Source organism: Rhagoletis pomonella, unplaced genomic scaffold (genome assembly GCF_013731165.1).
Source record: "Rhagoletis pomonella isolate Grant_MI unplaced genomic scaffold, Rhpom_1.0 Rhpom_scaffold_00619, whole genome shotgun sequence".
NCBI classification, from domain to species: domain Eukaryota; kingdom Metazoa; phylum Arthropoda; class Insecta; order Diptera; family Tephritidae; genus Rhagoletis; species Rhagoletis pomonella.
The window spans coordinates 36850-63621 of NW_023459173.1; the positions used below are offsets into that span (position 1 = coordinate 36850).

At 39.7% G+C, this 26772-nt stretch overlaps 1 protein-coding gene across 1 annotated transcript; it reads right to left on the reverse strand.

The window, feature by feature from the left end:
- Positions 1-24480: 24480 nt before the first annotated feature.
- LOC118751258 lies at positions 24481-25536 on the reverse strand. Its single transcript, XM_036486040.1, has 3 exons — positions 25437-25536; positions 24679-24973; positions 24481-24627 (listed from the first exon to the last, which is right to left on the reverse strand). The coding sequence occupies exons 1-3, from the start codon at positions 25534-25536 to the stop codon at positions 24501-24503; spliced, it is 522 nt and encodes a 173-aa protein (XP_036341933.1). The 3' UTR covers positions 24481-24500.
- Positions 25537-26772: the final 1236 nt, after the last annotated feature.

The window sequence follows — 26772 nt, forward strand, 5'->3', positions numbered from 1 at the left end:
TAGCTACCTCGGCGAGACGCCAATTTGTTTTATTTCTCATAAGATGAACGCAAAAAATTACATTGAACTATTGGATGACGTTTTATTGAATTTTTCCGAAGAATTTCACGGTGAGTCTTGGACGTATCAACAGGACAATGCTCCAATCCATAGGAGTTTTTCGCGTCTAAAAATATTCCTGTGCTGAAGTGGCCTGCAGTTAGTCCAGACCTAAATCCAATGGAGAACCTCTGGAGCATTCTTAGCAAAGAAGTTTATAAAGGTGGACGCCAATTGTATACCCTATTGCAGCTCAAAAAAGCTATTCAAGAAGAATGGACAAAAATCGACCTAATTGTCCTTCAGTTACTCGTAAATTCCATGCCACGCCGGCTAGTATCAGTCACAATAAACAAGGGAGGACATACAAGCTATTGAATATTATTTTATGTTCTTTTTCTTAAGAATGAATTCAATATTAATTTTGTCCCATATATCTATTTCCTTTTACGCTCTTGAAAACGTTTAAATTTTTACAATAAAAGGCTGAAGTAATACCTTTAACATGTTTTATTCTTGCTATCGTTTTGCCAATTTTTGTTGAAAGATAAAAAGAGATACCAATGATTGTTTTATTATAAAAAAAAACTTATTTGTTTGAGTGCCCATATAACTATTTCGCTTAGTGTAGTTACATTTGACAAAAAGTAGTACATGAGCAAGTTAAATGGACGGATTTGAAAGTCTACAATTTTGGAAGTGCTCAGCGTCGCCGCCACGCCTCGCCGCGTTCGACGTCGCGCTCGCGTCCGCCTCCCTTCCATTCGCAATAACGAACTGGCGATATTAAGGTAAGCGTACATGGTAGAGAAATCTCTCTAGAGTTTTACTGAAATAAAAATCTCCTCTCTCAATTAAGTTTACATGGTAGAGCAACTCTAGGAGATATTCACTCTAGCCAGAGGCAAAATAGAGAAATCTCAACTTTTCTCTATCTCGTACTCTACAAGCTGTGTACACGGTAGGCAATAGTTACCACTCGCCTAGAGTTAATTATCTCGAATTGTTGTCAACACTTGTTGTATGTATATATGTATTCATATCAAAGCCACGATGTAGAAAATATAGTTGGCGCCATCAGCGGAGCGCTAACCCTTCGTCGATTTGACAGCATTCACCTATTTGATGTTGTCATAAAATACGTTTTCGCAATATGGACAAGAATTAAATTTTCAAATTGTACTTATTTGCCGAAAAAATTGTACCTAAAAGTAGACAAATGTACCTAAAAATTAAACATGCCAACCTCTCTCTTCGTTACTATGTGTACTTTTGGACTCACATTAGCAATCTTTAATATTTAAAATTCCCTTGAAAGGAGTTTCTCCGAGCAGTTCCAGCCAAACTACTGCGTTCCATATCAAAATGGACAGGGTTCACACTTCAAGTTTTTGATTTAACAAAAAAGTTCAAAATTTTTTAGGGTTGATGCATAAACATAAATAATAAATAAATATGAAATTTGAGCTTTACTAATACATTTTTCAAAACTTTACAGCATAAAAACAAAACCATATCGATTTAATAGTTATCCAAATATCTCGAGAACGGAGCGCGGAAAAAATTTATTATACTAGATTTGAATGGGCTACTGCATACTCAAAAAAAAATTCTTAAATAAATTTAAAAAATTGTAAATTTGTAATGTACTCATTTTACTCAACTTCGGTGTAAAAAAAATTCATAACTCAAATTATTGTAGAGTGCACCCCATAATACGATACTTAAATATTGCACAATACTCAGAGCTACCATTGTGATTTTCAAAAATTTTTTTTCAAAACCTATTTTTATTTTATCAAAAAATGTGTATGTGAAAACTGTTTCAAGACAAAAAAAAGTTTTAAAAATATTTCTTTTCATAAAGAATTTTGATGTGTTTACGTGTGATTTGGTTTTTAATTTTTGTCTCGCCCCATTCTCGAGATATTTGGAAAACTACTAAATCGATTTGTTTTTGTTTTTGTGCTATAAAGTGTTTAAAAATATATTACTCAAGCTCAAATTTTATATTTATTTATTATTTATGTTTATGCATCAACCCTAAAAATTTGAGACAAATCAAACACAAGAAGTGTGAACCCTGTCCGTTTTGGTATGGAACGCCCCATATATAGGTATTCACCAAGTTTAGCAAATGGCCTGACGCTCTAACAGAACAGCAGATAACTCAAGCAACGACTGTTGCCAGGCTATTGGAAAAGCCATTGAAATGCCAATGAGAATAAGAGAATGATTCCCGATACATTATTTGGCTACGTTCTAAATGTACCTGAAATGGTGTGCTTGCATCGAATATACGATTTAATGTCGTAGCCATTTAAAAATTTAACAATCTGTAATGAAATTCTTTGTCAAGACTTTACCATACGTCTCCGTAGAGCAAAATAGAGCGTAGAGTTGACGTAGAGTTTTCGATCTAGCTGCATTGGACTGTGTACACGGTGAAAAAGTCTCGCTAAATAACTCTCACGTAGACTTTGTAGGTGAGTCTATCGTAGAACTCTATTGAGTGTTTATACGTCTCCAGCGAGAATTTTGTCTAAATCTCACATTTTTTCTCTGCCGTGTACACTTAGCTTAATACATATCGACCCCTTTGCGCAAAATTATCGTATGCTAAAAAACAACAAATTTTGCAGGAAAGTGTTTTTTTTTGTATTTTACTCTGCTTTGGCTAGAACCATCAATTCCAAAATTTAGATTTGCTGAGATAATTGAAAAATATAACTAAACGAAAGATATTTTTTTCAGATGGGTCTCTACATTCTAATTTCTTAGCACGTATGATAATTTCGTCCACAAGAAAAAATTCATTGTCACATACGATAAAATTTACAGTCAATTTTTGGGGTAGCTATTGAGATTTAAGCCGTAATATTTTAACAGGTTATGGGTTGTAAAACAAACTTGTATCAAAAAGTGAATTTCGTAAAAAATGTAACATACGATAATTTTGCGCAAAGGGGTCGATATGCTGCGAACTGGAACGGCAACTTTTGTTTGGTCCATGCCATGGTGAAGTAATTAGAGCGAAAAGAAAGATTTTGACACTGCCTTATATGAAGAATTGCCTTTAAAATTGAACTATAAGGCATCCGAATGTCAGAAAATAAACCGAAAAAGCTGTTACTGTTTATTACTTCACCATTTTATTGCGTCATGGTTCCATGCAAACATTTTAAGGTTTCCCAGCAATTTTTTCAACATACTAAAAAGTATGCAGACAAAAATTCATACAAAAGCGCTATGTGCTATTTACCGAGCAGTTATTAAAGACGACGCTTTCCCTATATTGTGTTACACTTTTCATATGTAAAAACATTTGTTTAATTGTTTTTTTTTTTTTTTGGAATAAAGAAAGTTATTTTTGCTTCTGTCAGTAAACTGTTTTTGTTACCAATTGTATAAATAAGCAACGGGAAAGAAGGTAAGACTTGTTTTGTTTTCTTGTTATTAAGAAAACAACTCTTCAACACAAATACGTACGTTATTGATTAAAATACTATTTCCCGATAAAAAGTAATGCTTATTTCGTTTGTCCCAAACAAGGTTTGTTCATATTTGGAAGATGGATGAACAATTTTTTCAGGAAAAAAGGCTTACAGCCCTGTTCTGCATTTCGACTCGACTTGAAAAGTAAAACGACACACATTCCGACTAATTTTTGTGGTGGTGTTCGCAATTCCGAGTGAGCTCGAACAAGTTCGAAATCATTTTCATTTCGGTTTGGTAATAAGTTGCAACAGCTGTTGTGGGTTATTTATGTAAAAATTAATTCAAATCTGTATAAAACTAAAAACAACCAGTGCCAATGGATTTTAGGTGTGCCCAGGCCAGAAGACGACCTATTGCACGTTCAAAACAAAAAAATTGTGAGCTAAGGATACATTAGTATAACGAAGTGCAAGTTTCAAGTACCTAAAGATTAACGCTGATTTTTTAGAATTTTTTTTTTTGTCGAGGCTTTAGCGCATTTTCTTCCTTATAAAATGCTTGTGAACTTTGTGCTCATACAAGCGCCTTGGCATATGCAACGTCTTTGTGCCCATTAGCACAATATGGAGATTTTCGATGAGTACTGCGCATGCGCTGAAGCGGAATCAAGAACAGGTCGGTTTCATTACGATCAGTGTTGCCGTTTTGATCCAAATCAAAAAAATACATTTTTCATAGAATTTTTAAAATATGCTTTTATTTTTAGCTTAGTATAAATTGTGATACATTTTAATTCACAAACAAGTTGAGGGTAACTTTTCCCATCTTAGGACTTTTATCATTTTGTGGCAACATATTAAGTTTGTTTTCTTTCACTGAGCATACCACCTCATACCACCTTTAGCTACTCCAGCCTGTTCCGTACCAGCCTGTTTCCGTACTCCAGGATTTAGTCCGAAATAGTTCGAACACGTTTCCTTTCACACATTTATCATATATTTTGAAAACAATTTCTCACGTGATATGAACGTAAATCCTGGAGTGCGGGAACAGGCTAATATTATCCTTCCTCTTCCTTTTTGATTTTGAAGTTGTTGGATGTGGTACTGGGCTAAAGGCAGTGTCACACGATTGGTACATTTGTACAGATTTGTATATCTTGCCAGTCACAGAGTGGTGTTCATTAGAGATTTGAGTTCAGTTCAATAAAATAATTTCCAAACAACACTACTCTGTAACCGCCAAAATGTAGAAATCTGAACAAATGTACCAATCGTGTGACAAGAATTTTATCCAGAGTAATCAAGTAGGTATTGTGAAAATTACTTTAATGTGTTTACAGCAGGGTAGCCAACTAATTTTTGAGAATTCCCCGACTTCGACAATGAAATTTCCCGATTTTGCCGGATATTTCCTAAACTTTCCCCTCATGGATATCTCCTGTTTTACAAAAAAAAAAATTGTGTGTATTTTGACATATTGCTGGTCTGTCTGTTAAGTTAATGTAATTCAGCAAACTTTTATAAAGTTATTTAACGAATAAAGAAAAAAATTTACAAATAATTTTTACACACAAACAGTGGTCGAAAAAGTTTTAGTCGCGCCAAATTTTGACAAGTGTTCACAATTATTTCGTTTTTTGTTATTAATTTGATTTATTTTTTTTATAAAAATATAGTTAATTCTTTAACAAAAACCGTATAAAACCAAGTTTCAAACTTTGTGTAATATTAAAACAAAATCTACAAACTTTCATAAAAATGTAAATTAGATTTCCTAAAAAGATTTTGAGTATGCAGTTTTATAGCCCACTCAATTCTAGTAAGTGCAAATTTCAAGTGGCTAAAAATTTTCATTTTAAATTTTTTTCCAAAAGTGTTGCGGTTTGTTCCACTGGACTTAACCCTAGCAACAGATGATATTGTCGTCGATGGCTGGAGAGTATCCAGTGAAACATCCATGTCAGATCATTGTTGGATACTCTTCAATATTCGCGGAAAGCCCACTACCTCTTCCCTATTTCGGAATCCGAGAAGAACAATATGGCCAAAATTTATCAGGCTAACCTCAGGTAACCTAGACAGTAGTTAATCAAAGGAGATTACAACTGCTGTAGAAGTAGACAACATGGTAGATGAGATGGAAAACATTCTAGCCATAGCTTTTAAAAAAACCACACCAGTAAGCGTCCTTAAGAAAAAATTCCCTCCAAGGTGGACGTGAAAGCTTAGGGAGCACAGACCAAATCTCAGAAAAATTTTTAACGAGTGCTACAGAACAAAACTGTGGCAGTCATACAAAGATGAATTAAGGCAGTAGAAAAAATTAGTAAAGAAAGCTAAAGAGGACTCCTGGCAGTCCTATTGCACATCCATAGAGAACTGTAGGGACTCCGCCAGACTAAGCAAAGTTTTATCCAAAGAACATACCAACCCCAACCTTATTAAGGGAGAGGACAGTGCATGGACCAGGACAGCGGAGGAATCACTAGAGACTCTCATAAATACACACTTTCCTGGCTGCGATCAGAGGCCAAAAACATGGCCTCATACAAATCGTCAGCAACTCTCAGAAGTGTTACTCGACTTAATCGTAGACAAGGAAAAAATTAAGTTCGCTATAAATAAATTCTCATTCCGATAATGCTCCAGAAATTACAGGAGCCAATGGTATCCTGGCTGGAAAGGGTCTACAAAGCCAGTATCAGCTTGCCATACGTTCCAAAAAGCTAAAAAAGAGTGAAAGTTGTCTTCATTCCCAAACCGGGAAGAAGAAATCACGAAAAAGCAAAAGACTTCCGACCAATAAGCCTTACATCTCTCCTGCTAAAGGTACTGGAAAGACTTTTAGACCTACATATTATTAGGCTTTTTCTGGGAAATTCCAAACTTTCGAAAGCTCAACATGCATACATTAAGGGCAGGTCAACTGAAACTGCCCTTCATGAAGTCGTGGGCACCATAGAAAAATCACCCCATTACAAGCAGTACACTTTGGCGACATTCCTCGACATAGAGGGGGCCTTCAATATCATAACAGTCGAAGCAATTGTTCGATCCCTTGTGATGGTGGGAATATCTAACCACATATGCGAGTGGATCGAACAAATGCTCAGAAACAGAATCATAATGTCAACCATTGGTTCAGTAACGCTATCCCGTTATGAAAATAGATGCACTCCCCAAGGGGTAGTGCTGTCTCCGCTACTATGGGTGGTGGTACTAAACGACATTCTACTGGATCTCAACAAAGGTGGAGTGAAAGTAGTAGCATATGCAGATGATGTAGTGGTGGAGGTATCAGGTCTCTTCCCCTCAACGATTAGTGAAATCCTAGAGGGAGCTTTGCTCCGGCTAAACACCTGGGCTACAAAAAGTGGACTGGGTGTCAACCCTAGCAAGACGGAACTGATGCTGTTCACCAATAAAACAAAAATACCACAATTCAGGCTTCCCTCCCTTAATGGAACGTCTCTCACATTGTCCTCCGAGGCTAAATACTTGGGTGTCGTATTAGATACCAAGCTGAGCTGGAAGACAAATATAGAGAGGCGGGTTGAGAGAGCCTACACAGCTTATTATACATGTAAAACAATATTCAGTAGGAAATGGGGATTGAAGCCAAAGCTTGTCGTCTGGATGTGCACGGCTATCCTACGACCAATACTAACGTATGCGGCGTTAGTTTGGTGGCCAGCACTAGATAAACAATACAACGTCACGAAATTAGGCAGTATACAACGAGCAGCTTGTGCAGGTGCTACAGGGGCAATTAAGTCGTGTCCATCTGATGCGCTTAATGTAATCCTGCATCAACTACCCATAGAACTCCATATCCGTGAAACTGCTGCATCTGCGACAGTCAGACTCAAGGAGTCAGGATGCCGGAGGGCGCTACAGCACGGCCATAGTGGTATTCTTGACAAGCTTATCGAATCAGGGAAACAATCAGATTATATACCTCCTACGACAGATTTCAGGAAAATCTTTCCGCTGAAGTTTCCTTCAAGACAGGATTGGGGCAGGATAGTCGAGGAGAATTCCACTTATATCTATACTGACGGGTCCAAAATGGACTGCGGTGTGGGTGCGGGGGTGTTCTCTGAAACGCTGAATGTCTCTCTCTCGTTTCGACTACCTGACTTTGCTAGCATCTTCCAAGCGGAAGTACTGGGCATCGAAAGGGCCTGTAAAGCAGTAGAGAGGAACTGCGTAGGTGTACGAAAAGCAAACATTTTTTCAGATAGCCAAGCGGCACTTCTGGCACAAGCTTCACCGGTAACAAAATCCAAAACAGTCAGAGATTGCAAATGTACTTTAAGCTCGGCGGCCTAGTTAACAGACATCACTCTCATCTGGGTTCCCGGCCATAGCAACATACACGGAAATTAGAGGGCTGACGAGTTGGCTAAGGCCGGTGTAGCAGATGCTCAATAATAAAATTAATATAGTAAAATTTAAGTTTTCTATTTTTTAAGGTTAAAGATTGGAAGTTTGAACAACAAAATCACTTAAATATAAAATTTTTAAAATTACAAAGTTGAAATTAACACAGTACAATAAAAGACAGTAACACAAATACAAACCCTACAATACTCCCCCTTCTAGAGAATTAATGTTATATAAATTAAAAGTAACTCGTTTCTTATTTGATGTTGAGTTATTCATTGTATTAGCGTTTGTTTCTGGTATTAGTTCTGTTTCAATGATTGCTGGTTTTAGTCTGTCTATCGGAATTTTTTAACCTCACTATCTACTTCAAGTTTGAAATATTTTTTGTTTTTTTTTTTCAACAACCTTATAAGGTCGTTCGTATGGTTGTTGCAATGATCTTTTATTAATAACACGCATAAAAACAAATTTACAAGTCTCCAAATCCTTTGGTATATATACGCCAGTATCAGAATTTTGATTATGTTTTAAATTTGATTTAACATTTTTAAAATGTTCCCGTAAGTTGCCTAATACTTCAGTTGGGGAAAAATTTTCTTCACATGGAACCACAAGTTCACCGGGTAGGCGTAAATTTTGCCCAAAAACCATCTCAGATGATGTGGCTGAAATACTTTATTTATACATCGATCGTAAACCCAGTAGTATTATCGGCAGCTCATCATACCAATTGTTGGTTCCATTTCTAGCCATTATCGTAGCTTTAAACTGCCTGTGAAACCGTTCTACCATACCATTCCCTTGAGGATGATATGCAGAAGTTGTAACGTGATGACTACCAAGCAATTTTGTTAGTTCCGAAAACAACTTTGACATAAACTGAGTACCCTGATCTGTAGTGATTTTTAACGGTACCCAAAAACGTGAAACATATTCTCGAAAAAATTTATTTGCAAACACTGCCGCTGAAATGTCCTTTAATGCGTATGCCTCGGGCCAACGCGTGAACCTGTCAACGATTGTAAAAATGTAACGATGTCCTTTCGATACAGGAAGTGCTCCAACAATATCTAAATGAATATGCTCAAATCTACTTTTGGGAATCGGAATTTTAATTACTGGAGATTTAGTGTGACGATTAACCTTCGATTTTTGACAATTTATACATTCTTTTGACCAAATATTAATTTCTTTGTGCATTTTTGGCCAATAGTACTTTTTAATAATTAGACGACGTGTAGCTTTTGTACCAGGATGTGTAATGTCATGTAACATATTAAACACTGTCTTGCGTAAACAATTTGGAACAAATGGCCTAGGATTCTCACCTGTCATTTCACACCAAATATTAAAATTTAAAAGTGGAATTTGAATTAATTAAGGTTATTTGATGTGTCCCCAGATTTTAATGTGTTTAGTTCCTCGTCCTTGTTCTTGTTCATATTGTAAAACTTTGAAATTCAGTTCTGTACCCTTAATTGTATCAACTTCGAAAGCTCGAGATAATGTGTCAGCTATAATGTTCTCCTGTCCTTTAATATATCGTATGTCATTTGTAAATTGTGCAATGAATGCCATATGTCTAGTTTGTATCGGACTACGTTCGGTTTTTGAACTCAAAGCATATATCAAAGGCTTGTGATCTGTAAAAACTGTAAATTGTCGTCCTTCTAAAAGATAGCGAAAATGTTTAATGTTCAAGTAAATAGCTAGCAACTCCCTGTCAAGTGCACTGTACTTAAATTCGGATGCAGAAAGTTTCTTAGAAAAGAAAGCTAGTGGCTCTGATTTGTTATCAAACGTTTGATGTATGACACCACCAATTGCCGTATTAGATGCATCCACATTTAAAGAGAGTTTGGCATCTTTGTTGAAATGATTTAACAATATCGTAGACGCAAACTTTTATTTAATACATTCAAAGGCTTTATTTGTTGTGTCATCCCAAATTAAGGACTTGTCACGTTTCTTACTTGTTCGATTGATTAAATCGTAGATAACTGCCGTAAACTCAGCTAATTTTGGTACATATCGATGATAGTAGTTAACCAAGCCTATAAATTTCTGCGCTTGTTTAATAGATTTAGGGCGTTCAAAACTACGAATAGCTATCACTTTTTCATCAGAGGGTCTAATTCCCGCCCCAGAAATATTATGTCCTAAAAAGTCAACACTTGTAACACCAAAAGTACATTCACTTGGTTTGATATTTAACCCGTACTCTGTTAGGCGTTGGAAAAATATACGTAAATCTTTAAAATGCTGTTCTTCATTTGCACTTGCAACCAATAGATCATCAATATATGTAAAAACAAAATCTAAACCACTAACTACTTCATTAATAAATCTTTGAAAAGTTTGCGCTGAATTTCTTAGTCCGAAAGGCATTCGTATAAATTCAAACATACCGAAAGGCGTCGTTATTGCAGATTATATCCTCTTCTGCCATTGGAATTTGGTGGTAGGCCCTTACCAAATCTAATTTCGAAAATATAAACTTATTTCTGAGATTCATATTGAAATCCTGAATATGAGGTAAAGGGTAACGGTCCGGTACAGTTACAACATTAAGTCTCCGAAAATCACCACCAGGACGCCAGTCATTCAGTTCTTTTTTAGGTACTAGATGCAATGGAGATGCTACACAAGAATTTGAAGGTCTACAAATCCCTGTCCTCACTAAAAAATTGAATTCAGTTTTGGCTACTTTAAATTTAAACGGATCCAAGCGTCTTGGCTTGGAGAATGGCAGACTTCCTTCAGTAAAAAGTCTGTGAACGGTAGAATGTTTAACCGGTTTCGAATAATCCGGTTCAGCAATCAAAGCAGTAAACTCCTTCAACAATCTTGTATACTTGTTCTCTAATACGAAAATTTTTGGATGCGAAATGTTACAAACACATGAAACCGTGTTAACCGAAAGACTTGTTACTGGATCAACTAAACGTTTGCACTTCATGTCAATTAAGATACCGTATTTGCAAAGAAAATCTGCACCAATAATAGGTTTCGCAATATCAGCTATGAGAAACGTAAATGGGAACTCGCGTCTTAAACCTAAATTTAAATTTAAAATCTTTTTACCATACGTTGAAATCGTTGAACCATTGGCTGCAGTATATTATATCTGAAGAACGTTTTGTATGAGGAAATTTTTTTACCGGAAGTATAGAAATTTCTGCTCCACTATCAATCAAAAAATTAAGTTTGTTTGTTTTATCAAAAATAAATTGGCGACGTGTGATAATATCTAAATTTCCATTGTTTGCCGCCACAACGGATGACTTTAGTTTAACAAATTTTTGTTTTTAGAAAAAGCACAAGACTGTTGACACTTCTGAGCCTTACCACCAAATTTGTAATTGTATCTACATAACCAATTTTGACTATCACGAGATTTTGATCTACTTCTGTATGGACTTCTAAAACAATTCCTATTAAATGATCTATATCTGGAATTTTTATTAATTCGTTGCTTAATAGAATCTAATTCAAAGGAAAGTTTTTGAAAATTTTCACATATAATATTTGTCGTTTTAACTAAATTCTGAATAATTGTGTCTTGTGATTTAGAATTTTGAAAACTATTCATAGCTGATCTCTTTAAAATATCTTGGCTAAGATTGGGTTTACGATCACGATCACCCATCTCTGAATCTGACAAAATTGTATCTAACTTTCTATTTTCGCTTAAAGAGTGTCTTTCAATTAAGATTTTCTTCAGTTCTGAAAACTTGTTGTTATGCGGAGGATTTTGAATGAAATCTAATATTGTAACTATTACTTCTTGCGAAAGCGCTGTGATTGTGTGTTCATATTTTGTAGTATCTTGTGTAATGTTTTTCATGTTAAATTGCATTTCTGCATGCACAAACCAAGCATCTGGACAACTTGTCCAAAACTGCGGAAGCTTGACTGAAGTTGCATAAACCTCATTATTATTCTGACTAGCATAAGGATTTGCCGATTCCTCTTGAAAAGAGTTGTTTTGCAAATCGATAAGCGAGTCATTTAAATTATCAGCCAGTGTAGATGTGTGTGTCATGTGGTGGTGAACGAAACATTATGATAACTTCAAACAATCTCTATAAGGAGTGTTTACAATTTATCCGAAACAAATTAAAAAGAAGATATGATATTAAAAATATATTTGTCAAAAATATTAGATACAAAGATACAGCTCACCACTGTGCTCTGAAACTGCTGATATTGACTGCACAGTCGACTTGATTGTTACTGCGGCTGCTGCGCCAGTTGCTGCGGTTTGTTGTCGTTGTTGTTGCCACTGTATATCCTGGGTTGATAGTTGTTGTGGCCAGTGATAGAAGCCTTGTCGTTGTTGTAGTTGATATTGATGCTGCTTCTGGTGCTGATTGTTATCGCTGTTATTATCAGCGGCGTTGTCGACTTTGTCTAAAGTTGCTGTTCCTCGTTTTTTGAGAGTTTTTGTGCTGCTGCTGCTGTTGCTGCCGCTGCCACCACTAGCACTGAAACTGGCATGTGGTGCTGCTGATGCTTTGGGGTATTCTCCTGCTGCTACTGATGCTACCGCTGTAGGTCTTTTGGACGCCGAGACAAACTATAATGAACTCCTTTAACTTTTTTGGATGTGACACGATCAACATAATGGGCGTCTTCTGTGGTAAGTGTCTTTGAGCGAGTTCGTTGTGCAAGCTATTACTGCTATCGATCCCAATTCGAGACCTGATGCAGTTGATGAGGTCGATGATAAGTTAGAATGATAACAGCGCCTCTTAAGTTGTTAACTTAAATCGTTATTTCACAGGCACAATTGTTGTTCGCAAATATCTCCGTAAACTATAATGGCTCAAGCCTCAACGGCTCTTGGCAGGATCGCCAATTGTTGCAGATGCTCAATAATAAAATTAATATAGTAAAATTTAAGTTTTCTATTTTCTAAGTTTAAAGATTGGAAGTTTGAACAACAAAATCACTTAAATATAAAATTTTTAAAATTACGAAGTTGAAATTAACACAGTACAATAAAAGACAGTAACACAAATACAAACCCTACAGCCGGAGCATCTTTGGATGAATCCGAAGCACAAACTATAAATTTTCCACTCGGAGTCAAAAGGGAACTGCATCTGCAATTCACAAGTATGGCTGATACACGTTGGAACAACCTTCAAACCTGCAAAACTGCGAGGTACATATGGCCGCACTATGACAAGCCAAAGACAGAAGAACTTCTCAAGAGGTCGAGGAAAGATATAGTCAAATTAATAGCCACGATAACGGGACATTGGCCCATTGGTGAACATGCAGCTAGAATGAGCCTTCCGCATAACGCTCTGTGCCGTAGCTGTAATCTTGTGGGAAGTAAAGAAACAGTCCTTCACTATCATTGCGAGTGCCCAGCATTGGCACAAATAAGGCAGATCACACTCGGGAGTTCTTTCATCCAAAATCTTGGGGAAATTTCCAAATTCACCATTACTCTCGGCAAAACGTCAAAGCTGTGAAGCTGTGTTTTTTTGTGATCTGTTTAAATTTTGTGTTTTATAAAGCTGCTTACGCTTAATAAAGTAAAAAAAGTGTTAATAAACTTCTGGTTCACAATTTAAAGATAAGTAAAATATCAAAATTTCCTGTAAATTTGATGAATTTAACTTGATATTCTTAATTGCATGTGCGAGTATTTTGTTTCATATAATATGTTGTTGTTGTACAATTTTTTTTGTTTGCGCCCATTGATTTTGCTCTTTTTGTCTTTTTGTCATTTCTGCTGTTTCATCTTTGTCATCTTTGTAGGTGTCAAATATACAGTGCATTTAAAACTGTTCGCTACATAGCTTTCCAACTGATATTTACCAGCTGATTGGTTCTCTGATTAATACATTGTTTTCAAAACTGTTTTGCTTTTTTGCTTCTAAAACCTAAAAATAAATATAATTTTAAACATGTCGTGTATTTACACCAATTACCACGTTAAAAGCGACTCCTATGTGTCATGCTGGCTCTGCGATGGGATTGCCCATATAAAATGTGCTAGTTTGATCGGTAGGGTATTAGACGCTATTAACGAGCGAAAGGGTCTTCGTTGGTCTTGTCAAAAATGTAGATCAAACGAAGTTGATTTATTTAAATTCTTAAGGCAGTCCAGAAATGGTTTTTCTGAGATCGGGAAGGATCTGTCGGTGCTTGTTGAGAAACTTAAGCATTACGAAAAAAAGATTTAGGTATTTCACTTTTCTCGACGACCCTCCACACTCTGTGGATAGCCGAGAAAATAAAGATAGGCGTGTTATTAGTCCACCTAAAAAGACAGCCACGGAATCTAATCAGAAAAATCCTCCATCCCAATCCTTGGAACTTATTAATCTTTCTTTTCCATGCCCTCAGGCATTGGAGCCTCCTCCACTAGGTATATATCTAAAAATAGTCAAACCGTTGATTTAACAGTGTTGCCAAAAACATCTGCAGCTGCACTGTCTAACTTAGTTCCTCCGAATAATTCGGAGCCCCGCACATCAGACATCATTACCAAAAAGTTGGTTGTAATTCCTCCGAGAAGATCAATCTTTGTCTCTAGATTTGCTAAAGATACTTCTTCGGATGATATAAAGTCATACAATATCGAAATTAAAACTAAAGATGTATTTATTCGTAAATTTAATTGTAAATACGATCGCGATATTTCATTTTTTTAAATTGATGTAGCTTCCGAAGATTTTGAATCACTACTAAATAGTTCATTTTGGCCGACCGGGGCGTTTGTTCGCGAGTTTGAGTATAAATCTATTAAAAGTAATAAAAACGTAGCTAAAATTTCTAATCTTAATTCGGATTCAAAAAACTAACTCGCAAGTCTAATTTAAGTATTTACTATCAAAACGTTAGAGGCTTGAATACCAAATTAACTGGCTTATATTTAAAAGGTTTTGACTGCAATTATAATATTATTTCCTTGGCCGAAACATGGCTCAAACCTCATATTTTTAATTCCGAAATTCTTCAAAATGAATATCACATATACAGAAGGGACCGCGAGCGCAGAATCGGCGGTGGTGTTCTTTTTGCGGTGCATTCATCGATACCATCCGAGGACGTTAGTGTTCCTGTCATTGAATATACCGAATTTAAATGTATACGTGTACAGGCCGGAAAGATTTATATTTATTTAGCTCTTTGCTACATCCCTCCTGATTCTGCCGTATCAGTATATATGCAGCTAGTTTCTTTACTTGAGACCGTAAATGCAATGCTTACGGCATCCGATTCAATGATTGTTTTGGGCGATTTAAACCTGCCAAACATCTCATGGAACATCACTGACACCGATGTTGTACCAGTTTCATCTAGAGATAGTTACAATGTATTTCTGGAGGAAATGGCTGAACTTTGCCCCAAACAAATAAATATATGTCCAAATAAGTTTGGAAAGGTCTTGGATCTCGTTTACGTTGATGATGTTCCGAAGGCCTCTATTAATCGGTGTGATCCCCTAGTTTTGCCGGAAGATGCATACCATCCCGCTCTTGAGTTAAGCTACGGAATCATAAATGAAATACATAATAATAAGTCAAGTTTAAGTAGTAGATATGCTTTTGCGAAAGCAAATTTCAGGAAAATTAACAAAGAACTTTCAAAGTTATCTTGGCCAATATATAGAGCGTAGCGTTGAGCACTTTAATGATACTGTTTTCAATTTGTTTCGAAAGTATGTGCCAAAACGTAATATTGTTCATGAAGAACCAATACAATTATGGTTCACTAAAGAGCTTAAAAAATTTTAAAATAAAGTAACATTCTTTTAAACTGTATCAAAGAACGGGCTTACACAGTGATTACGTAAAGTACTCAGTTTTGCGGCATAGCTACTTTGCATAAAATAAGAAATGTTATAATTAATATTTACGTAAAATTAAAAATAATTTAATTAACAATCCTAAATCATTTTATGGTTTCGTAAATTCAAAGCGTAAAGTACATGGTTTTCCGTCCGCTATGCATTATCGCCACACTGTGTCTAGCGACAGCCAGCTTATTGCCAACATGTTTGCTCAGTTCTTTAGGTCCAATTATTCTGTAGACTTCCCTATAAGTGGAGACTATCCGTACGAGCTTTGTCCAATCAACTCTGCTTATATTCAAGTAATATATTCCGATGAAGTTTTACACTATTTAAAAACCTAAACAGCGTCATTTAGGCCTGGACCTGATCATATTCCGACCTTTTTATTTAAAAAAAGTGCGCTGAGAACATCTGCGAGCCTTTGACAACGCTATTCAATTTGTCACTGAAACATGGCGTTTTTCGTCAGCCTGGAAGCAGTCTTTCATTATACCACTTCACAAAAACGGCAGCAGGTCCTCTACAGAAAACTATAGAGGCGTAGCGAAACTCTCCGCTATCCCCAAATTATTCGAAGCAATTATTGTTAATCAGCTGACATATTTTATATCTTTTTCAATTTCAGAATCTCAACACGGGGTTTCTAAAAGAAAATCTACTATCACTAATTTATTGGAGTTCACAACTCATGTCTCAAACGGTTTTAGAGAAAATGCTCGTACCGACGTAATATTCACCGATTTCAGTAAAGCCTTTGACAAAGTATGTCACTCGTTACTCATCCGTAAACTCGACCTCATCCGCTTTCAGCCCAGTCTTCTTCAATGGATCTCTTCTTACCTCTCTGATAGAACACAAAGAGTTATTGTTAATAAGTTTCTTCCAACATCATTAAAGTTTCTTCAGGAGTTCCTCAGGGAAGTCACCTTGGTCCGATTCTGTTCCTGATATTCATTAATGATATTTCTTCTATAATAAAACATTCAAAAATTTTAATGTATGCCGATGATGTGAAACTTTTTAAAACATTGTCCTCTATCGAAGAAAGGTCTTTGTTTCAAGCGGATCTGAGCAACGTGGTTAGTTGGTGTAATGCAAACTATATGCCACTAAACATTCAAAAATGTAAAGTTATGTGTTTCTCTCGGAGGGCTGTTCAACCAGCTGTTTATTAAATATCAAATTATAATCTGGAGCAGGTGTCCAATTTTGTCGATCTTGGTATCACAATGGATTCCAAATTCAATTTCAACCATCAGTTAATAAAGCCAAAGGCGTTTTTGCATTTGTAAAGCGATGGTCAAAAGAGTTCAAATATCCTTATGTTACAAAAGCTCTTTTTACCACTTTAGTTAGACCTATACTAGAATACGGATCTATTGTTTGGAATCCCCGCTACCAAGTTCATTCAGAGAGGATTTAATCAATTCAAAAACAATTCTTGGTTTTTGCGTTGCGTGACTTTAACTGGGATTCAGATTACAATCTCCCCCCTTACACAGGTCGTCTAAAGCTCATAAATTTGCCTACACTCGCTAGTCGTAGAGAAATGCTAGGTATAATATTTATCGTAAAATTAATGACAGGTTTGATTAATAGCCCGGCCGTCCTGGCTGAGGTCAATTTTAATGTCCCCTCTCGAGTGTCGACACTTTCGACCACTGTTTTTGACAAAACTAATTTTGAACTAAACGAATCATTCCGTTGTTTATGTCAAGATTTTAACTGTCATTCCAGCACGTTTGATATATCGGACTCGATTTTTACAATAAAGAAAACTATCATTTCCACTCTCAATACTTGAAATACCATCTTTAGCATATCCAATCAGCTGATGAATTTGATTCTGTAGCTGAATAGTTTTAGATCTCGCACTTAACAAACTCCTGTGCCCACTACTCGGCACCAAAAGACTAAAAAAAAGGTTCCGTACGTCATGCGGTCTGCGCCCCTAAAAAGCCGTTGGCATTAAAAATAAAATAAATAGATTCATTGGAAAATCCAAATGGTTTGACGAACCCAACGAATCATGAAAGCAGATAAAATCAGGGGTCCCGGAGAAAGCGTATCAAAATGGTGCTTTCAGCACTAATTGTGTCCTGGGAACATACCCAGGCGACGCTTCTACCAACCAACTAGACCATCCTACAAGCATTCCGCGACAGCCGGTTCTACGTACCGGAATGACTCGGGTTTTACCCGACCAAGGGCTGTTGTTTCGGCGATCTGACCCCGTTTAGGTCGGCGAAGTATCTCAGAAGTTGTCCGTCCATAGGGCTACATTCACTACGTATTCTTCTACTCAGGGCTGGCATCGAGTCAAACCCAGGGCCAGAAATCTACATCTGCTGTGTATGCCGGAGACGACTACACCACAACTCCACCTCAATCAAGTGTAATGCCTGCAAGGGGTGGAGTCACCTTAGAGTCTGCTCAGGACTACGGACACATCGACAGTGGACCACGTCGTACGTGGCCCCCTGTTGCTCAAACAGAGCAGCCTCCACGGCTAACCTCAGTCCACCCGAGCAGACTCACACAGTCACCACAACACAACAACATAATAACACCACAGACCATACCATAGCCACGACAGACCACATAACACACACAACCGCACCACCACCCACACGCCGCCGCCAACAACTCCTGGTTCCCCCTACAATCTGCGATGCCCCCGCCACCACCACAGGGCGGCAACCATCACAGCAGCGCGCACAGCCAACGGCGGTAAGAACACACACATCCCTTACACCCCACATCGCAACACGTCTCCCGAACCACATGAAGCTCCTTCAATTTAACTGCAACGGGCTACAGAGCAAGATTGAGGAGATAACCGTCTTCATGTGTCGGCATGGTATATTGATAGCTGCGGTCCAAGAGACGAAGTTCCACAGCAATTCAACTTTGTTGAATTGCGCCGGGTACAACGTGCATCGTCCAGATCGCGAGCGAGATAATGGTGGTGGCTTAGCGTTCATCACGCACCACACCGTGCAGTATCGTCTTATGGCCAGACATCACCATAGTCAGCGCTGGTCTGATAAACAGCATAACATGGCGACCTATGCTGACTTTAGCATCAGACCACCTACCCATAGTCATCTCGATAGATAAACCAACCGACTTTGCCTCCGCCAAACACCGGACCTATATCAACTTTTCTAAAGCTGATTGGAAAGGTTACGCGGAGTTTACCGAAAACACCTTCACAGCGCTCCCCACACCAACCGACGTCCATCTCAGTGAACGTAAGTTCCGCAGGGCTGTCACTGCTGCTGCAGCTCGCTTCATACCGGCAGGATGCATAACAGACCCACGTCCAAACTTCCCTGCCGAAGTGGCTGTTCTAGCCGATGAGCGTGATAGCCTTCGTCAGGCCGATCCCGGAGATCCACGTATCAGGGATCTCAACGCGGAGATGCGGCAACTAGTAAACGTACATAAGCGGAAGAAGTGGGAGGAGCATCTGAAGACCTGTAACTTCACCTCTGGTGTGAGCAAGCTTTGGTCAACCATGAGGTCGCTGTCCAATCCGACGAAGCACGACGACAGAGTCGAAATTTCCTTCGGCGACCATGCTTCGTCGGCCCCGGAGCGATGCGCGAGCTATTTTAGCCGGCAGTTCATACTGCATCCTCCGGTGGACAAAGCCAAGCGTCGAGTGACCAGAAGGCTGCACAAACTGCCAACAACCTGTGCCCCCCTTGCTTTCACTTGCGGTGAAGTTCAGGTGGCCATCGGGAAGGCGAAAGCCTCCAAAGCCATGGGTCCCGACGGATATGCATGCTGATGCTGAAAAATTGGGGTCCTGCGGGGTTAGCGTACCTAACGGAGGTCCTCAACTTGTCTATGGCCACTGGTGGGGGAGTGGCCCCACTGCTCAAACCGGAGAAACCTGCCAACAAAGGAGATTCTTATCGTCCGATAACACTCCTTTCCCCTGTCGCGAAGACACTCGAGGCCTTGCTTCTCCCGTACTTCACAAACCACTTGACCCCAGCGAAGCACCAGCATGGTTTCCGTAAAGTGCACAGTACAACAACAGCACTTAACGCCATAAACACTCAGATAACTCGTGGCCTTAACCGAAACCGTCCGTTTGACACCGTCTGCCATTCCACGCTACTAGATATAGAGGCCTCCCTCTCTCCCACAGAGGCTCAAACGGTGGTCGGCAAATTATCTGAGTGGTCGACACTCGTCGGTAATGTTTAGAGACAAATCGAGTAAACTTAGAAAAATAAAACAGGGAGTTCCACAGGGTGGTGTCCTTTCCCCGCTACTGTTTAACTTTTACATTTCAAAGCTCCCTCAACCACCAGAGTGAGTCTCGATTTTCTCTTATGCCGACGATTGCTCGATCATGGCGACTGGGAAAGGAATTGATGACCTGTGTTCGAAAGTAAACGGGTATCTCTCCGAACTTTCTCGCTTCTTCACTGCAAAGTGTCTAGCCCTCTCCCCTACGAAATCCAGTGCGACCCTGTTCACAACCTGGACGAAGGAGGTCAGGCTACCGCTGGGAATTCACGTCGATGACACACCAATTCGGACGGTGAATAACCCCAAAATACTCGGAGTAACATTCGACAGCCTGCTCTCCTTCTCTGCGCACGCAACCGCTACTGTCAATAAAGTACAGAGCCGCAACAAGGTCCTCAAGTCGCTAGCCGGCAGCACTTGCGGCAAAGACAAAGAAACGTAGCTGGCAACATACAAGGCAATAGGCCGGCCGGTTTTCAACTACGCAGCGCCAGTGTGGTCGCCGGGGGACTAGTAGGACGCAGTGGACGAAGCTACAGACTACACAGAACACCGCACTTAGGACAGTGACAGGATGCCTCCTGATGTCGCCCGAACACCATCTTCACGGCGAGGCGCAAATGCTCCCCGTAAAGGAGCACAACATAATGCTCTGCAAGCAGTTCCTGATCGGGAGCCACAGAAGTGGCCACCCAAACAGACAGCTGCTTGCAGAGGAGCCCTCGCCTAGGCACGTCAGGAGGCATCTATATGAACTGACGCACGAAGTCCAGAGGTTCATCAAGCAACCTCTGGACCCGACAGCTTACCGACTGACCCTGAACGGCATTCACAGGGAGTAAGTCTCGAGTTATGCAGACTCTAGACCTGTGAATGCCGTTCTAGGCCTACCGCCCCCGCAGGTTAAACTCCTACCTGAGTAGATTGAATGAGGATGTGCCAAATGAGTGTCCGGCATGCGGAGAGACCCCACATGACTCGAAACATCTCTTCGCATGCCCGGAAAACCCGACAACCCTATCGGCCTTGTCCTTGTGGACCAACCCCACAGAAGCTGCACGCTTCCTGGGGCTGCCGTTAGTGGAACTTGACGACAACGACTGAGATACCAACCATCCTGGGCGGGGTTGTTGTAGCCGCTACAACAACAACAACAACAACAACAACAACAACAACAACAACAACAACAACACAACAACAACAACAACAACAACAACAACCATCCTACAAAGCCCATCGAGTTGAAGTAGAAACACCAGACGTGATGAACGCGATATTGAAAACGCTAAAGTCAATCGCAGGTAAGAATAATAATGGTGTCACCGAGAAAAAGGATGCTGCAAACGCAGGGCTGAAGAAGACGAACCCAACCCCAATCAGTCGCTAAATAAAACTAGCTAGCAGAAAGGGGCACGCTAGCTCCCGCAATTGAATGTCCCATAATCTCTATCTCGCAAATTAGCAGAAAAGCGAGCAACGTCACTGTTGGCGGATATGTGGACGGACATAAGCGAGTACTAAATGTGGATACGATCGTATAAAATTCCATCATTCGACCTGATTTCGCCACTAAAGTGGTAGCAAGGTAGAGGACAGCAACTGGTGAGGACACCAAAGTTGTAGAAGAGGCAACATGCAAGGTCACAATAGGAAATTTGTCGGTGTGAAAGAAGTTCAGAGTCGTGAAGATCGTGGATGAAGTCATTATAGGAGTAGATTTCTTAATCGGCCAAAGCATCAAGATCGACATGAAGAACAGGATCATGACATATAACAACATGGAAGTGCCACTTGGGTATGATGGCCCGTACAGCAGCAAGCGAGTGATTTTGGAGGAAATCAAAAGCAATTGTTTGGGCGAAGATTGATGGATATTGTGGGACAAACAAATTGTGGGTTGTTGGGATGCATTTCAGTTTGAGTACATATCTAGTTCGAGTCGTCAATAAAGCTCCGAAAAGGAACTGTACTGGGCCAATGTGGAGAAGTAGAGGTCAAACACAACAATTTTTTCATAATTCTGCGATTTGTTCCGACTATGCCTTGCCTCTTTTTCTCAAATTAACCAAGACGTGACCGAATTGTCCAATTTAATGTCCACTTCACTGTGTTCGAAAAATCAAAGACAGTGACGAAGCCGCCAATGAGAGAATGAGAGAATGAGAGAAGTGCGAATGTATTAGTTGAAAGTGTGAATATATTGCTATTGTCTTCGCAAAATTGTCCTATGTAAACCCCAAATTAGAGCGCTTTCACATTAAGCGCTGATTATACTTGCATTGTACTGCAGCCCATAACATGAGTACTGCCACATATCGAATCTGTTTAATGGGCTTTGCATACAAGCGATTATCCGACGCAGCGCAAAACAAGGCATGACAGCGAAGTCTAGAGAACATTCATTTTTCGCTATGTGACATTTTCAAAGAGCGATGCCACTCTCATTCCACGCATTAGTCTGTTCCAGTACCCATCAGATTTACAGGAATTACTGAGAAGTCGTTCTTGTACATACATTTTGGAATATTTATAGTCGAAACAAAGTCGATTATAAAGTTAGTTGCCGCCTTTTCATTGAAAATTATGACAAAGATCAGCAACTAACTTTAGTGTCGACTTAATTTAGGCTATGAATAGGCATTCTTCTGTTATGACCTCCTAACTAAGTCCTGGAGTGCTAGAACAGACTAGCTGCACTGAACAGCTTATTCTGGGAGACTATAAATAAATAAAAATAAATATAGCAAGCTATAACGTCTTTATCTTCGCCAGAATAAAATACCGAAAGTATTCCGACAAAAGTGTGCAGATCAAAGCAACGCGGAATCGCTTCGATAAGCTGAAACTACCGACGAAAAAATTTCGATTGTATGTCATACCGAGTAATGTGAAAAGGCTCTTAGTTGACGGATTTCCCCAAATCCCTTGAGTTCGTAACGCTGGGTTGCTAAATAAACGCTCAAGATGACCAAATTACAGTGCAATTAACTTTATTGTACAACAAAAACCTTATAATAAACGCTAATGAAATAACAACATTTACAATACTCGTTAAAGCAACTCCAATACTCTACAAAACTTGCTAACACAATTGATCTGTATTACAACTGACTTGTAGCTTGCTGATTCATGGCTACTCTAGAGAATTCTGCCGTCTATCGTACATTCTCTCGCTGTTCGCAGTGTTCCTCCACTTGACGTTTCTTGCTGTCGAATGCTCTACGTCTTTCATCAAACATTCTGCCATTTTCATGTTGTTCGCTTCGCGTTGTCGCAGTATTCGCCACAATACTATGAAATCTCATTTGTATTTATTCTGTAATCAGCGTGTCACTATAATATTGCTTCCTGCTGTTTCTCACGCCGCAGTCCGTTGGCTTTTTTAACCTTCCTTCTTTCAATAAAATGCACACGGCTTCGCAACTATGCGCTGTGCTGTGCTTTACGAGCGTTACGCCTAGTGGCGCCGTTAGACGAACCAATTCCCTGCTCTGAACTACCGCTATTCAATTATCGCCTTACTGTGCCGAACGCACAAATTCTTGCCGACCTCAAAAAAGCGGTAAAACAACGCCTGTCCTTATGGCCACTACACCCACCCTACTTACATGCGTACATTGCCGTTTCTTGTAGTTTCCCGCTCGTGTTGCGAACTCGCACCGCTACTGCACTGCCACTACCGCTATTTTCCCCGTTAGGCTTGTGTACTGAAAATTTGTCGATTTTCCTCGCATTGCAAGTCCGCGTTGGTGAATTTGCAGTCTACGTACGTTGCTTTAAAATTGTATGTGTGTACGCAGCTTTTCGCGAAGATGTTTGCTATTAAGAACGATGCTATTACCGCATACGTTTTTTCACGCCAACTTTAGCGCACGGCGATGTCAGCGCCGGCTTTGCTGATACCACCTAGAAGTTTCGCACACGCTTTTCGCAAAATTTACTTTAATTAACACGCGATTTCTACAGTGGATTCGTATCTCACTCTGACACCAATTTGGTGGGACCAAGTACTCCCAAATAAATAACAGAACACTTTTTAAATTGAAATTTGAGTTTATTGTACAAAAGCTGTCATCGATTCGCCAACAGTTAGCGGGTGGCGAAAAGAACGAACTCAATGAGGTTCAACCAAACTCGATATCGTCTATCCGTTCTAGCTAACTTTGTTGTTGCTTTCACATGCAAAATTCTTCTTTAAGCGACCGGAACCCAAACGTAGCGAGCGAGAAGTGGCGAATCGATGACGGCTAAAGTTTATAGTTTAAGTATCTCCGTTTAATGGTGGTTGTCAGCTCGGGTTGTGGTCGATGAACAAGTGTTATGTACGGTTACTTATAGTTTCCATTTGTCTTCTGTTTCGTTCAGTCGGGGTTGTAATAATTAGTGTCCCTACTACATGTTATTTAGAAATAGACAGCTAGCTTATATTCATTATCTAGGAGACTATTGCGTTTTGTTGTGGAACTCACCATATACATATGTACATACATATATAGCCGTATTCTTTTTTCAATATATTATTATTATGCACTGTTAAAGTAAGACTATGAACAGGTAATACTTACGCACTGCTGCTCGATTTCCTGCTGCTTCTCTCTTAGTTCATGATCGGTCACATTGTCATCAAGTTTCAATCCTTCCAAAAGCCTATCCATATCTTCTTTCATGAGTCTAGTAATAAGATAAATGTAAATTACGTCAGACATGGTTCAGCAAACATACTTATTTAAATAACTTTGTAATTCGATTTCATGACATATGCGCTTTTCTTCTAGCAAACTCCATCGTTTTTTTCGGGCTAGGCGTAACTGTGAGGTGATGTCATCTCCAAAATTCTGTTTTTGTTCTTTTGATAAATCGAAAGCTATAACGAATAACGTATAGTGCTTGATTTCAGGTTTAATATCTAAATATTTCAGCTTAATTTCTATGAAAAATATGTTAAAACTTGAGAACCTTGTTGCGGCTCTGTACTTTATTGACAAATGCGGTTGTATGCGGGGAGAAGGAAAGAACGCTATCAAAGGTAACTCCTAAAATTTCCGGATTGTTCACCGTCGGAATCGGCGTGTCACCGACGTAAATGCCTAGTTGAAGCTTGACCTCCTTCGTCCACGTACTGCAGAGCGTCGCCGTTGATTTCGTTGGAGGGAAGGTGAGGCTTCTTGCAGTAAAGAAGCGAGAACATTCGGAATTCGAATTCCATTCCCAGACGCCAATATCAAACAAACGTCAAAGTATGAGATCATGGAAACTCTCGAGATCTAGAAGCCTTCCTGGATATAGAGGGCGCCTTTAACAACATCATGCTGGGCGCGATAAACGCAGCACTGACGGGCCTGGGCATCAAATCGCGCTTAGTTGCGCTCGTAAACCAAATGCTGATATCGTGCTGGTATCGTTGACCAGGATCGTAGAGAGGGGCACCCCGCAAAGGGGAGCCCTATCCCCTCTATTATGGGCCGCATCGGTAAACTCACTGCTTTGTGGCATGGAAGGGGGTGGCTGTAAGGGTATTGCGTATGCGGATGATCTTGCACTAACAGTAAGTGGGAAATTTCCACAAACTCTATGTGACATTATGCAGGTAAAACTGAAGGAAGTCGAGAAGTGGACAAAAAATAACGGATTAGGGGTAAACCCAAGCAAGACAGAGCTTGTACTGTTCACAAGAAGGTACAAAATCCCCTCATTGATAACACCAAGGCTGGCACAGACCACACTAAAATTAAGCGAATCTGCTAAATACCTGGGGATAGTCCTGGATAAAAAATTAAGCTGGACTCGAAACACCGAAGAGCGGGTGCGGAAGGCCACGGTTGCCCTATACAGCTGCAGGAGAGCAATCGGCCAAAAATGGGGTTTAACCACGAAGCTAGTGCACTGTATATACACCGTCGTGGTGAGGCCCATACTTCTGTACGGGGTAGTGGTATGGTGGCCAGTGCTGGAGAAGAAAGTAAACAGTGTTAAATTACAAAAAGTGGAGAGAACGGCCCTGATCTGCATTAGTGGTGCTCTCCACACAACACCTACTATGGCAATGAATACGATCCTTAACATCATACCCATAGATATTATGGGACGACAATACGCTGCGTTTGCAGCGCTAAGACTACAGGGGCTTAAAAGCTGGAAAACGGCTCGTTGTGGTCACACTACAATTCTGAGAAACCGACAACTACCGAGTACAACGGACTACTGTGTACCAAGGCTCACTTTCACTAAAGGTTATAGCGTCATGCTACCTAGCAGAGAATCATGGCTCGAAGGAGTTGCGGGGCCTAGAGATGCCATAAGATTCTACACGGACGGCTCCAAACTAGAAAATAGGGTAGGCGAGGCGTCTATTCCGAGAAACTGGGAAGAAAAAGATCATTCCGACTACCTGACCACTGTAGTGTCTTTCAAGCCGAATTGGCAGCCATACAATAAGACGTTGACAGCCTAAAACTAGCTTGACTCTGTCACTATAAACTCGGAAACAGTTGTCAACTGCCGCAAATCACTTAACGTGATGGCGGAGCAGTTCGCTTTGCACCTGGTATGGGTACCGGGGCACAGTGACATACCAGGAAATGAGAAGGCAGACGACCTTGCAAGGGCGGGTACTTCCTCTCCACTTTCACCAGCCTGAAAGAGGATGGGTATGCCACTCGCTTCCTGAAAGCTCTTACTAAGGGAGAACTTCCTTGAAGAAGCGGCCTCCAGATGGGAGCGTACTGAAAACTGTAATACAACGAACCTTACATGGCCAAAATGGGATGTACGGAGATCGAGGGAAATTCTCACTCCCAATAAAGGCGATGTCACTGG